General features: G+C 44.0%; 1 protein-coding gene across 1 annotated transcript; it reads left to right on the top strand.

The window, feature by feature from the left end:
• Window positions 1-4,958: 4,958 nt before the first annotated feature.
• On the top strand, window positions 4,959-10,229 carry LOC134290175 (uncharacterized). Its single transcript, XM_062857237.1, has one exon. It carries the CDS (start codon window positions 4,959-4,961, stop codon window positions 10,227-10,229), a length of 5,271 nt encoding a protein of 1,756 aa, XP_062713221.1.
• The last annotated feature ends 4,579 nt before the right edge of the window (window positions 10,230-14,808 follow it).

The raw sequence follows: 14,808 nt of genomic DNA on the forward strand, positions 1-14,808 counted from the left end.
TCCTAGTAGTCTTCATAAGTTTCCAGCAGTAATTCCTGGAAAAATTGTATCCCGAAAGAAACTATTGAAGGAAACCAACAAAGAACTCCAGGGGGAATGTTGATGAAGTTGATGGTGGAATTCCTTTAGAAATTGTTGGAGGAATTTCTTAAGAAACTCCTGTAAGAGCCTTATAAGCCACTCCATGAGTAATTCCATGAAAATGCCACAAACTTTTCTGAAGAAATATCACTATAAAGTCTTGAAGAATTTACATCCCAGGAACATTTAATTGAATACCAAAATAGACTTCCCGAGGAATTCCAGAAGGATCTGCAGAAATTTCAGAAGGAACTCCTGGAGGAATCCAGAAAAGAGTTCCCAAGGGAATCCTGGATGGATTTCTAGAAAAAAAAAAACATTCAGAAGCACATTACTGAAGGAATCCTGGAAGGAGCTAAAGGTGGAATCTCAGAAGAAGTTTCCGAAAGAACCAAGTAAGAAGTTTCTGGAGGAATCCTAGAAGAAGTTCTTGGAGAAATTTTGGAAAGAGTTCCCGAATCTCAAATGGTATTCCCGGAAGAATCTCGGCAGTAGTTCTTGAGGCAATCTCGGAAGTAGTTCCTGAAAGAATCCCGGGAGAAGTGCTTGAAAAAGCACTGGGAAAAGTTTTTGGAGGATTCCCGGAAGGAGTTCTCAGAACAATCCCGATTAACCGTAGTGTGGCCAGCAAAAAAAAAACACCCGTAGAAGGCCGGCAGGGTACCCGGGTACCCACGAAATGGAAATGATCATATCTCAGCGATTTTTCCACCGATTTTAAAAGTTTTTGCCTCATTCAACTCAGAAACTCATTATCTATCGAGATCGTATTTGGTTGGACCGGTCCGATCACCATAGGTATCGGAAAATCCGGATTTCCGGATCCGTGTTTTTATACAATACAATATACGGGATTTTCGGTAGGTTAGTAGCAATTTCGGTACCAAGCATCGTAAAATTGCTTTGGCATATTGTTTCTGACCGGCCTGGAATCATAAAACGTGTTGACTTTGAAACTGTGATTTCGGAACACGCTTCCCGTGAGGCCATGGTTGACCATAAACACTTTAAGGTATCCTAGCGTTAACAATGTGGGTTTCAATATGGTATAAGGATATGCTCCCAAAAATATGGATTTTCCGAAAACCATCGGTCTAACCAAATATTTTCCCGATAGATGATGAGTTTCTGAATTGAATGAGCTAAAAATTTCCAAAATCGATGAAAAATTGACGGAGATATGATCATTTCAATTTCGTGGGTACCCGGGTACCCTGCCGGCCTTCCACGTAATAAAAAAAATGCAGGAGCCCCTCCCCCTGCCCCTCCTCACTTTAAAATTTGGTCAACCCCAGTAATAGATGTATATTCACGAGTTCTAAGATCTAACAGAGTTCCAACATCCTAGTCTCAATAACCATTAAAATATCGAGATTTGAAATTGAAAAAGGTACCCGGGTACCCTGCCGGCCACATAAGTGTTAAAGTTTCTAAAAAAATCCCTGAAGGAATTCCCGGGGGAATCCCAGAAGGAGTTCTCGAAAAAAAAATCCCATACGAAGCTCTTCTCGAGGCAATCCCGGAAGTAGTTCCTGAAAGAATTCCTTGAGAAGTTCCCGGATGAATCTATAAAGGAGTTATTGAATAAGAAAGGACCCTGAAAGAATCCCCGAAGGAGTTCGCGGATGGAGTTCCTGAAGAATCCCGAATGAATTCCTGAAGGAATATCTGAAGAGGTCATTCGAAGAATACCGGAAGGAGTTCTCGTAGGAATCGCGGAAGAAGTTCTTGAAGTAATCCCTGTAGTAGTTCCTGAAATAATTCCGGAAGAAGTTCCTGGAGAAATCCTGGGATGGATCCCGGAAGATGTTTTTGGAGGATTCCCGGAAGGATTTCCTAGATGAATCTCTAAATTCCTTAAGAAGTCGCAGAAGTAATTCCCGGAGGAAAATTGCATGGAATTCCTGGAGAAGTCCTTAAGGGATTCAGAGAATAACTTCTGGAAGAATCCCGGAAAAAATCTCTGGTGAAACTCTTGAAGAAAATTCTTGTGAAATTCCAGAAAGAACAATGGAAAGAATTCGCAAGGGAACACCTGAGGGAATCTTGGAAGGCATCTCAAAAGGGGATTCCTTGTTAAATTCCGGAACAAATCTCTGGATCACTCCTGGGAGAACTTCCTGGACGATCCCAGATGGAACCTGTTTAGGAATCTCAGAATAAATCCCTATAAATGTCCCAGATGTTAGTGGAAGAATATCGGCAGTTGTTCTCGTAATATCCCGGAAGAAATTTTTGAAGTAATCCCTGTAGTAGTTCCTGAAATAATTCCGGAAGGAGCCCCTGGAAGAATCTTGGGTGGAATCCCGGAATATGTTTTTGGAGGATTCTTGGAAGGATTTCCTAGATTATACTCAAAATACCTTAACAAATCGCAGAAGAAACTCCTGAAGTCCTTAGGGGTCCAGAATAACTTCTGGAAGAATCCCGGAAAAAATCTCTGATTAAACTCTTGGAGAAAATTCTTGAGGAATTCCAGAATGAACAATGGAAAGAATACGCAGGGGTACACCTGGGGGAATCTTGGAAGGCATCTCAAAAGCGGATTCCTTATGAAATTCCGGAAGAATTCTCTGGATCACTCCCAGGAGAACTTCCTGGAAGAATCCCAGATGGAACCTATTTAGGAATATTAGAAGAAACTCCTGTAAAGGTCTCCAGAAGAAACTTCTGAAGAAATCTCGAATAAATTCCTGAAAAAATCTCTGAAGAGGTCATTGGAAGAATACCGGAAAGAGTTCTCGTAGGTATCCCAGAAGAAGTTCTTGAAGTAATCACTGTAGAGTTGAACCAGCCAAGGGCTAAAAGTCTCTCAAATAAAGATAAATCAAATCAATCAAGTAATCACTGTACTAGTTCCTGAAATAATTCCGGAAGGAGTTACTGAAGGAATCCTGGGAGAGATCCCGCAATATGTTTTTAGAGGATTCTTGGAAGGATTTCCTAGATGATACTCAAAATTCCTTAAAAAATCGCAGAAGGAACTCCTGAAGTCTTTAAGGGATCCAGAGAAAAACTTCTGGAAGAATCCTGGAAAAAATCTCTGGTGAAACTCTTGGAGAATATTCTTATGGAATCCCAGAAAGAACAATGAAAAGAATTCCCAAGGGAAGACTTTGGGGAATCTTGGAAGGCATCTCCAAAGGGAATTCCTTATTAAATTCCGGAAGAAATCTCTGGATCACTCCTGGGAGAACTTCCTGGAAGAATCCCAGATGGAACCTGTTTAGGAATCTCAGAATAAATCCCTATAAAAGTCCTAGAGGGTACTTCTGAAGAAATCCCGAATGAATTGCTGAAGGAATCTCTGGAGAGATCATTGGAAGAATGCCGGAAGGAGTTCTCGTAGGAATCCTGGAAGAAGTTCTTGAAGTAGTCGCTGTAGTACAGGGGATAGACAAAATGATCGGGACAGGCAAAATTTTCACTTTTCAAAAAATGTTCAACTAGCTGTAACTTTTCGAAAAGTGCTTCAAATATTCTCAAATTTTTACTGTAAGTGCATCAACTAGTTGTGCATCAGTGGTTCAAACTTGAAAAAAATCGGGCCATTCTCCAAGAAGTTATAAAGATTCTTGAAAAAGGTAAAATTATCCGATAGCCAACTTTGAGCTGTTATATCTGCGGATTCAATGAACCGATTGAAATGAAATTTTGACCATTTATGACTTATATAATGAACTCTAGAAAACATTTGACTTAACTTGAAATTTTTAACCAGGGACAAAATTACAGCGATTTTAATTTTTTCGCGATTTTTTAGTAAATTGGTCCATTTTTAATATGCATTCTATAACTTTTCCAATTTATTGGTAGCTATGTTGTTACTTTCCTTCAAAACACATTTACATATAAGTCAATTAGAGGGAAATTAAATGAACTATAATTTGCATCTTGAATTTTGAAACGATGTTGATATTTTGGAAAATTTGGTGTTTTATTAGAAAAATAATCTAATCGTTATAATTTTCTTCCGTGTTAAAAATATTAAGTTAAGTCAATGGTTTTTCAAAGCTCATTATATAAGTCATAAATGGTCAAAATTTCATTTCTGTTCGTGCATCCACACGGAGAAACGAAAGTACCCGAAATGCACGAATGAGAAAGAAATCGATTATCGCGCCATCTACACGTGAGCAGATGAAACACGGGACCAATTCAACCCACCGTTCGTCGACACCGATAATGGCCCAAAAAAGGAGAAAAGGAGAAATAGCATGGCTGCACACCTTCTTCCGGGCACCTTGCTATTTAAGGGAAATCGGTGACATGTGTCATCCTCTTTTTTGCTGCAAGATCCATCCAGACGTCATCGAGTGTCAACAAACTGAAGAAATTAATAGTGAATTTGCATGAAGTTAAATTTAAGTTGAAATAAATTAAGTTAGTAGTGAGAAATTAAATCGTCTAAATAAAAGTTAACGCGTGTGATTACTTACCTGTGGAGCGTACCTATTGTGCTGGAAGAAGAACCTGGAAAGAAGAAAAGTTAGTGGTGATACTTACCGTTGAAACTTACCGCTGAAGATCCTGGAACCGCCTCGACTGGTCATCTCTCTCGTCCCGCTGCTCGCTGCGCTATTTGACATCTGGTCCTTCGAGCCGGATTACGTCGAAACTCCGTAAGTCCGGCAGTCCTGTGGCCACGAGTCGCCATCATCCGCCATAGTACCATCTGGAAGGTTCTAGAACGATCGACAACCGCCGCCATAGTTTCTTCGAGAATCGTCCGCCGTGCGACGACGACCCAGCTGTAATTGAATTTTCAAGGCAATCACATTGCCTCTAGCAGGTAATTAGTACTCCAAACTCCCTATTTCCCCACTCGTGTGTGCTACGCTTGTCCATTCGTTCCCAGAATCTCGTCGGTTGCTGTGATGTCCACCGAACGCCGTATCAAGACGCTCAAGATGCGGCTTAAGAGCTTGACAGCTTCTTTGAGCCTCATCATGACCTTCGTCGACGAATTCGATGAAGAGACGCAATCCGATGAGATACCCGTGCGCTTGGAGAGTCTCAACAGGCTGTGGATGGACTACGGCATCGCACAGAGTGAACTTGAGTCGCTCGATGAAAACTCCCTGGATGCCCACATTAAAGAGCGGACGACGCTGGAATCGTCCTACTATCGGATAAAGGGCTTCCTACTAGCCCACAATAAAGCTCCGTTAAACCAATCCGCTACGTCTCCCACTCATTCAGAGGCGCACTTCCCTATGTCCGCTTCGCATGTGCGATTGCCGGACGTCAAACTTCCGTTATTCGATGGAAAATTGGAAAATTGGCTGGTGTTCCACGATTTGTACATCTCGTTAGTCCATTCTTCCACCAGTCTCTCCAATATTCAAAAATTTTATTATTTGCGGTCGTCACTATCCCATTCGGCACTTCAACTCATCCAGTCGATTCCGCTGAGCGCCGACAACTACTCCGTGGCTTGGAACCTGCTACTAAAGCATTTCCAGAATCCAGCAAGACTCAAGCAGACCTATGTTGATGCACTCTTCGACTTTTCGGCACTAAAACGCGAATCGGCTACAGAACTTCACAATTTGGTGGAGCGTTTCGAGGCTAATGTGAAGATTCTACACAAACTTGGGGAGCGAACAGAACACTGGGACATCTTGCTAGTTCGCATGCTCAGCACCCGGCTCGATTCAACAACCCGTAGGGACTGGGAGGAACACTCAACGTCGCAGCAGACCGTCAAATTCAAGGATTTAACAGAATTCATCCAGCGGCGCGTCACCGTGCTTCAGTCCATGCAAGTAAAGGTCGTCGATACTCCGTCTTCTACCCATATAAAAAGACCAGCCCAGCGTTCGGTTTCGAGTCACGGAGCCAGTCAGGTTAATCTGCGAAAGTGTCTTGCCTGTTCAGAACATCATCCTCTGTATTTGTGTGGGACCTTTTCGAAGCTGTCACTCGAGGACAAGGAAAAGGAGGTCCGTAGACATCAGCTGTGTAGGAACTGCTTGAGAAAGGGCCATCAGTCAAGGGATTGTTCTTCGTCAACGAACTGCCGCAAGTGTCGGGGCCGGCATCACACCTTACTGTGTTCGAACAACTCAACCAACCAGCCTACTTCGAAACCAGCGGATCACCAGCATCCTAAAACCAACGAATCATCTCCAAGCCTTGAATCCCCGATTAACTCTGCCTCTGCAACAGTTGAATCCGTCAGTTGTTCTTCCGCCTGCCATCAACAAAAACTCGTCCTTCTAGCTACAGCCATGATTATCCTCGTTGACGACAGCGGCGCCGAGCACATTGGGCGCGCCCTGCTTGACTCGGGAAGTGAGTGCTGCTTTGTAACTGAACGCTTTGCGCAGCGCATGAAGGTCCAGCGGAAGAAAATATATCTGCCAATCAGCGGAATCGGCCAATCGTCAACGCAAGCCAAACAGAAGTTTTCGTCCACCATCCGTTCACGTGTCGGCGACTACACCACCACTGTTGAAATGCTAGTTCTTCCCAGAGTCACTGTCGACCTACCTACCACGTCAATCGATACTTCGACGTGGGAATTTCCACCCGGTATTAACTTGGCTGATCCGTCGTTCGATAAAACCACCCCGGTTGACATCATTCTGGGCGCAGAAATCTTTTTTGAATTGTTCCGTGTCCCGGGTCGAATCCGCCTCGGCGAGCATCTTCCAGTTCTGGTAAACTCGGTTTTTGGTTGGGTCGTGTCAGGGAAGTCCACGGTTAGCGCATCCAGTCCGCCAGTTGTCGCCAACATTGCCACCGTCGCTGACATCCATCAGCTTATGGAAAAGTTCTGGAAAATCGAGGAAGATGACTCATACAAACCGTATTCCGTAGAAGAACAAGCCTGTGAAGAACATTTCTGTCGAACCGTAACTCGTACCTCTGAGGGAAGGTACATAGTTCGATTGCCGTTCAAGGAAGGCATCCTTGACCAACTAAGTGACAATCGCCGAACTGCTGTTCGGCGGTTCCATCTTCTACAAACTCGTCTGGTCCGTAATCCCGATCTTCACCACCAATACAAGGCGTTCATCGACGAGTACAACGATCTTGGACACATGCAACGCATACACGAATACGAAGAACCGACCACCAAGCGGTTTTATCTTCCGCATCACGCTGTGCTTCGCGAGGAGAGCTCCACTACGAAGCTAAGAGTTGTCTTCGACGCATCGTGTAAGACTCCCTCAGGGCCATCCTTAAATGACGCGCTCATGGTGGGACCAACCGTTCAAGAGGACATCCGATCAATCATTATGCGCTCCCGAAAACATCAGGTCATGATTGTTGCCGACGTGAAGATGATGTATCGTCAAATACTCGTTGATCCTCGTGACACGTCAGTACAGCTCATTGTGTGGAAGCCATCCCCGGATCAGCCAATGGAGACCTACGAGTTGAAAACCGTAACTTATGGAACTTCTAGCGCACCGTTTCTTGCCACTAGGGTGCTGATTCAACTAGCCGACGACGAAGGTTCCAACTATCCAGTAGCTGCACCTGTTCTTAAAAAGGATTTTTACGTGGACGATCTGTTTTCTGGCGGAAAAAACACAGCTGAAGTAATAGTCCTCCGCAACCAGCTAGAAGCACTCCTGGCAAAGGGCGGATTTCAACTACGCAAATGGGCATCGAACGACGTAGCCGCACTCGACGGAATTCCCTCTGAAAACCGAGCTCTAAAGAACTCTGTGGAGCTGGATCGTGATCAGGTCATAAAAACGCTCGGACTCCATTGGGAACCAGCCACGGATTGCCTTCGTTACAAAATAGAAGTTCTTCCTAACCCACCAGACCAGCCACTCACAAAAAGGCGCGCTCTCTCTCTTATTGCTCGTCTCTATGACCCACTTGGCTTAGTGGGACCAGTGGTGACAACAGCCAAGGTGTTCATGCAGAAGTTGTGGACGTTGAAGGACGAAGAAGGGACAACATGGACCTGGGATCGAGAACTACCGAAAGAGTATCAGGATCAATGGGCCGACTACCAATCAGGACTACCCAATCTCAATAATCTACGCATCAACCGTTGCATTCTTCTGCCAGAAGCGGAAACCATTCAAATCCACATCTTTGCCGACGCTTCACAGTTAGCTTACGGAACCTGCGCCTACATCCGATCAACCAACGCTGCTGGAGTGGTAAAGGTGTCCCTGTTATCCGCCAAATCTCGAGTAGCCCCCCTTAAACAACTTAGCATTCCACGACTCGAGCTATGTGGCGCATTATTGGCTGCTGAACTATACGAAAAGGTCAAATCATCTCTCCAACTTGATGCCAAATGCTACTTCTGGCTCGACAGCACCGTAGCACTTTGCTGGATCAACGCATCGCCTTCTGCATGGGGCACCTTTGTGGCAAATCGCACGTCGAAAATCCAACTTGCCACTCCGAACTGCTCCTGGCATCACATCTCCGGTACCGAGAACCCTGCCGACTGCTTGTCCCGTGGATTGACAGCCGGAACCATCATCGACTTCGACCTGTGGTGGCATGGGCCGCAGTGGTTAAAACAACATCAGTGTCATTGGCCGATTAGTCACCCAGCATCCGAACAACCGTTGGAGGCAATGGAAGAAGCACGTCGATTAGCAGCAGCGGCACCGTCATCTCCAGCCGATCCATCGTTCGTGGACGAAGTCGTTGGCAAATTTTCAGATTATTCCCGTCTCATTCGAGTAATCGCTTATTGCCATCGATTCCTCCGTAATTGCCGAAATGCTACCCGTCAACAAACCTCGCTTCTCAACATTGATGAGCTGATGGAATCTGAAAATAGCATCATTCGTTTAGTTCAACAACAAGCATTCAGCCAAGAATGGAAGCAGCTGTGGAACAATCTGCCGGTTTCGCCGAAGTCCCGGCTGAAATGGTTTCACCCGTTTGTTTCTTCAGAGCAACTAATTCGAATCGGAGGCAGACTGGGAAACGCCGTCCAACCATATGATACCAAGCACCAAATACTTCTACCACGATCGCATCCACTCTCGCTCCTCCTAATCCGCAACTACCACGAACGTCATCTTCATGCAGCTCCTCAACTTCTCCTAAGCATACTGCGGCAGCGGTACTGGGTCATAGGGGCCAGAAGTCTGGCCAAAAGTGTGGTCCACAACTGCATCGTCTGTTTTAAAGCCCGTCCAAAGCGCCTGGAGCAATTCATGGCGGAACTACCAGCACCACGGATAACAGCGAGTCGCCCCTTCTCTGTGACAGGAGTAGACTATTGGGGACCGATTCGTCTCAAACCAACACACCGCCGGGCAGCACCAGGAAAGGCCTACGTCGCTGTCTTCATCTGCTTCTGCACCAAAGCGGTGCACTTGGAATTAGTGGCAGACTTGAGCACCGCTAAGTTTATTCAATCCCTTCGCCGCTTCGTTTCTCGCCGAGGATTATGTGCTGACCTATACAGCGATAATGGGAGGAACTTTGTGGGGGCCGCAAATGAGCTCAAGCAATTGGTAAACAGCAAGGAATACCGGAAGGCAGTCGCCCAGGAGTGCAACGCTCATCAAATCCGCTGGCACTTCAATCCGCCTCATGCATCGAACTTCGGTGGCCTCTGGGAGGCCGCTATTCAATCAGCCCAAAAGCATTTCGTCCGAGTCCTTGGAACCAACACTCTACCATTTGACGATATGGAAACTCTTCTCTGCCAAATTGAAGCCTGTTTAAATTCGAGACCACTTGTGGCCCTTAGTGACGATCCGACGGACTACGAACCGTTGACACCTGGCCATTTTCTGACCGGATCTGCACTCAAATCAGTCCCCGATGTGAACTGTACCGAAATTGCATCCAATCGGCTCACCAAGTGGCACCATGTACAAAAACTGTTTCAGCAACTATGGAAACGGTGGCATTTGGAGTATCTTTCCACCTTGCAACCACGATCCAAATGGCTTTCTCCTCCGGTCCAAATTGAAGAAAATCAGCTGGTTCTTCTCTGTGACGAAAATAGCCCACCGATGAAATGGCCCACAGCACGGATTCATCAAACTCATCCCGGTCCGGATGGCATTGTCAGAGTAGTGACGCTCCAAACACCAACGGGTCGTTTCCTCCGTCCTGTAAACAAAGTGTGCCTCCTGCCAATCGCATCATCCTTCGACCAACGAACGCAGAAACCGAGCCAAAACCAGGATGCACAATAACACCATTCCATCTACCTCGAGAATTCTCCAACGTTATCAACCGCCTGCGAGTACCTAAAATGAAATAATTCAAGGCCTGTTATAAACAGGGACCAGGTAAGCACCTGTCCTTAGTGTTTAAATTTAGTTGAACCCGCTACCGGGTCTAATGTTTTGCAGAAATTTGTCGTCCAACCCGTAATGACGTCTACAAATCAAAACAACGAAGTTCATCGATCAAGCAGAAGGAATGACAGTTCATCGTCGAGAGTCATCGTCATCGTCGTCGAAAGGCTGTCAGAAACAACGTTCCTGAAGGGGCCAGTGTGTTCGTGCATCCACACGGAGAAACGAAAGTACCCGAAATGCACGAATGAGAAAGAAATCGATTATCGCGCCATCTACACGTGAGCAGATGAAACACGGGACCAATTCAACCCACCGTTCGTCGACACCGATAATGGCCCAAAAAAGGAGAAAAGGAGAAATAGCATGGCTGCACACCTTCTTCCGGGCACCTTGCTATTTAAGGGAAATCGGTGACATGTGTCATCCTCTTTTTTGCTGCAAGATCCATCCAGACGTCATCGAGTGTCAACAAACTGAAGAAATTAATAGTGAATTTGCATGAAGTTAAATTTAAGTTGAAATAAATTAAGTTAGTAGTGAGAAATTAAATCGTCTAAATAAAAGTTAACGCGTGTGATTACTTACCTGTGGAGCGTACCTATTGTGCTGGAAGAAGAACCTGGAAAGAAGAAAAGTTAGTGGTGATACTTACCGTTGAAACTTACCGCTGAAGATCCTGGAACCGCCTCGACTGGTCATCTCTCTCGTCCCGCTGCTCGCTGCGCTATTTGACAATTTCAATCGGTTCATTGAATCCGAAGATATAACAGCTCAAAGTTGGCTATCGGATAATTTTACCTTTTTCAAGAATCTTTATAACTTCGTGGAGAATGGCTCGGTGTTTCATAATTTTGGACCACTGATACACATCTTCTTGATGAACCTCCAGTAAAAAATTGAGAATATTTGATGCACTTTTCGAAAAGTTACAGCTAGTTGAACACTTTTTGAAAAGTTAAAATTTTGCCTGTCCCGATCATTTTGTCTATCCCCTGTAGTTCCTAAAATAATGCTGAAAGGAGTTCCTGGAGGAATCCTGGCAGGGATCCCGGAATATGTTTTTGGAGGATTGTTGGAAGGATTTGGAAGGAAAAAATCTCTGGTGAAACTGTTGGAGAAAATTCTTGTGGATTTCCAGAAAGAACAATGGAAAGAATTTGCAAGAGGACACCTTGGGGAATCTTGGAAGGCATCTCAAAAGGGGATTCCTTATTAAATTCCGGAAGAATTCTTTGGATCACTCCCGGGAGAACTTCCTGGAAGAATCCCAGATGGAACCTGTTTAAGAATCTCAGAATAAATCCTTTTAAAAGTCCCAGAGGGAACTTCTGAAGGAATTTTAAATAATCCCCTCTTAAGAATCCCATAAGAAACTCCTGGAGAAGTCCTGGTTTTTGGATAAAATCCGGATGGAATGACTGTAGAATTCCAAATGGAGCACCTAGAGAGGTTTGGCGGCAGTTGGCACAGTTTAGGATTAGATCGGGAAAGAAAATCATTCTCCTTCGTTGGCGTCAAAGCAGATGGTCCAAGTACCAGTCCTCCACTGCCGTTCTACGCATAATTGTTCCATGTTATATGGGATTACCATATAACATGGGACAATCGGACGTAGAACGGCAGTCCACTACCTATGCTTTCATCCAGGTTGAACCAAGCAAATATTCATCTTAAATCACTCTGCTTGGAATATTCTGTCATATGATAATAGTCTTGATTCATCTTATAGACACTATTCAATGTATCCATAAAACATCTTCGCTTCAATCTGGTCGCTTTCGATTCCATAAACCAACTATCCATCGCTGTTTTCACCTTGATGTTGGTAGGCACCGACCAGACATCGGATGAGTCATCGTCTACCATCCAATACCTATAGTGCAGCAAAAGTTCATGGTCCGCTCCGGTCTACGAAGAAAAACTGTTGTAAATAGGTACGTGCTTGTACAGAATCAACAGGCAGACGAGAGAGCCTCTTCGTCACCACAACTCGAGACAGACAGCAAGACCGTGCAAATAAAGAGCAAATCATAGCGCGACTTCGTTTTTATTGTACTCCCAGCAGAGTGCCCGCGACTTAACCGGTTGGAGATCGCCCGCGACCACATGTTGTTCTCCCCCGTCTGCCTACTTGATGTATACCCAATAGCCTGGTACACGGTTTATATGGGAAAATACAAAAAATGGAAAAAAACTCAAGTTCCTGTATACTTTTTGAGTTCCACTTTGGTCCCATATCAACTGTGCAAAATTTCAGATCGATCGGAAAAACTATATTTTAGCGCCCGCTATTCTTAGTTTTTCATACGATTTACTATGGAGAAGTTTTACTCCTGCAAAGAAAAATCGCTAGGAGTCACCCCTAGATCCCTAAAAATAAGTCGATGAATGATTTCTGTAGAAAACTTCACTAGGAATCAGACCTCTGAAGACAGCAAACCGATGCGACGTTCGTGGAAAAACTTATTAGGCCTCACCCGATCGATAAAATGACGAGATTTTATTATTTATTGTTATTCCTTACACGTTAAACAGCGTTTGCATGCCATTCGGTTTTCAGTTAATAACTTTTTCCACATGCCTTAGATCGCTTTGCGGTCTTCGGAGGGTTGGTTCCTCGTAAAATTTCCAACAGAAATCATTCATTGATTTATTTTTAGGGGTTAAGGAGCAACCTGTGGCGATTTTTCTTCGAAAAAGTGATTTTCCCCATACTAAATCGTATGAAAACTTAGAATGGCTGGCGCTAAAATATAGTTTCTCCGATCGAGCTGAAATTTTGCACAGTTGATAAGGGGCCAAAATGGAACGCAAAAAGTGTACAGGAGTAAAATGTCTTTTTGTGTCCCACGCTAATACCCAATGCTGCACTGATTCCGGTTTTTTACTCCTTTCTTCTTCCGAATCCCAATCCAAAGCACACATTGGGTACAGTAGCCTTGTTTGTATTACTCTTTCTGTGGCAGCGGCGGCGGGGTCGCCGGACAATCACTGGCACGGTACTGCCTGAATGGTGGCTCTTTGTGCGATCGTTAAAAAAGATCTTCCGTCCCAGACGGTTGGATGGACCATAAATTGGCTCAATTCTCGGTTCGGTTGGACGGTCGGACGGTCGGTCAATCGGAAGCGCATCATTTTCGCATTAGTTTCGCGTGGTGGTCAACAGGCGCAACCAACGCCAACAACGGTTCGTTTCTTTAGGTTGAATAATTCATCGAATGGCGGTTCGGATTTTCGGGGGTTTTTTATGCGGGTTTTTGAACCCTGTAGGTTTGCTGGGGGTAATGGTCGTGGTTGGAGTTGGAACTGAATGTTTTATGCAATTCGTGGGCAATAAACTGATATATCAACAACTGAGACAGCCGACCTGGAATTGGCTCAGTTTTTGCCTTGCTCCACAATCGGCAGTCATTCACTTATTAACCATCTATGTATGTACTTCTCATGATTGCACTAGAACTAGAGCAACATCGATTCTCGACGAGCTTGGGACAAACGGAATTAGATAAATATGGAGCAATTATTTTTATGCAATTCAGTATTATAATTCACATTTTATATAACTCATTTTGATATCATAATAGCCAATTTTTCCGAACTGGTTCATTATGCAACTGAAATGAGTTGCATAATGAAAAATAGTTGTTTAATGTTCATAATGCAACTCATTTGAGTTGCATTATGATCATTATGCAACTCAAATGGGTTGCATTATGAAAAAATCATTGCATAAAATGTTGTATGGAACTCGTTGCAAAACTCGATTTTTTCAGCACTCTTCGTATTTATCCAACTCGGCAAGCCTCGTTGGATAAATGTACGACTCGTGCTGAAAAAATAAACTTTTTGCAACTCGTTACTTAAATAACTATTATACTACGATTGGAATCTCATAAGGTTAATCCAGCTACAAACTACTTGTTTCAATAGTGTAAACAGTGGCGATTCCCTAACCTGAACTCTACCTGTTCAACGAATGTAAATTCTTGATTTTTCGCAATAAATTGGCGTGTAATTTGTAGAAAATGACGAGAATAGCCGTTTCCGCCCATTTTCAATTCGATTCGGATCCTGAATTCTCCGCAAATGCAACTTTTAGGGTCGTTGAACAGGTAAAAAGTGAGGTTACGAGACGCCACTGAGTGTAACTAAACTATTGATAAAAAATCAAAAACCTATTGATTTACTATACTTTTTTACAGTTGATTTACGAAATTTACCCAACTTGCAATACTTACTTACAATTCCTACAACTCATTCGTACACTTAATGTAGCGTCTTTAATGAAAAAAAAAAACTCAGTTTACTGTAGAATGGAGTAGCTATTAACATACCTACTCTAGCTTTTTAGGCAACCTGAAACTTTCGTTTAAGACTTTTCCGATTTTTTTGTACAAGTTCTTCAACAGTGATCCACAGCTTATAAATTTGTTGAGGAAACCCTTGTAGGAACTTTTGCCATTATTGTTTG

This window comes from Aedes albopictus, chromosome 3 (assembly GCF_035046485.1).
Source record: "Aedes albopictus strain Foshan chromosome 3, AalbF5, whole genome shotgun sequence".
Classification (NCBI taxonomy): Eukaryota; Metazoa; Arthropoda; class Insecta; order Diptera; family Culicidae; genus Aedes; species Aedes albopictus.

Excerpts from the sequence above, each read along its gene's own strand:
- LOC134290175 (XM_062857237.1), top strand. The coding sequence starts at position 4,959 with ATGTCCACCGAACGCCGTATCAAGACGCTCAAGATGCGGCTTAAGAGC.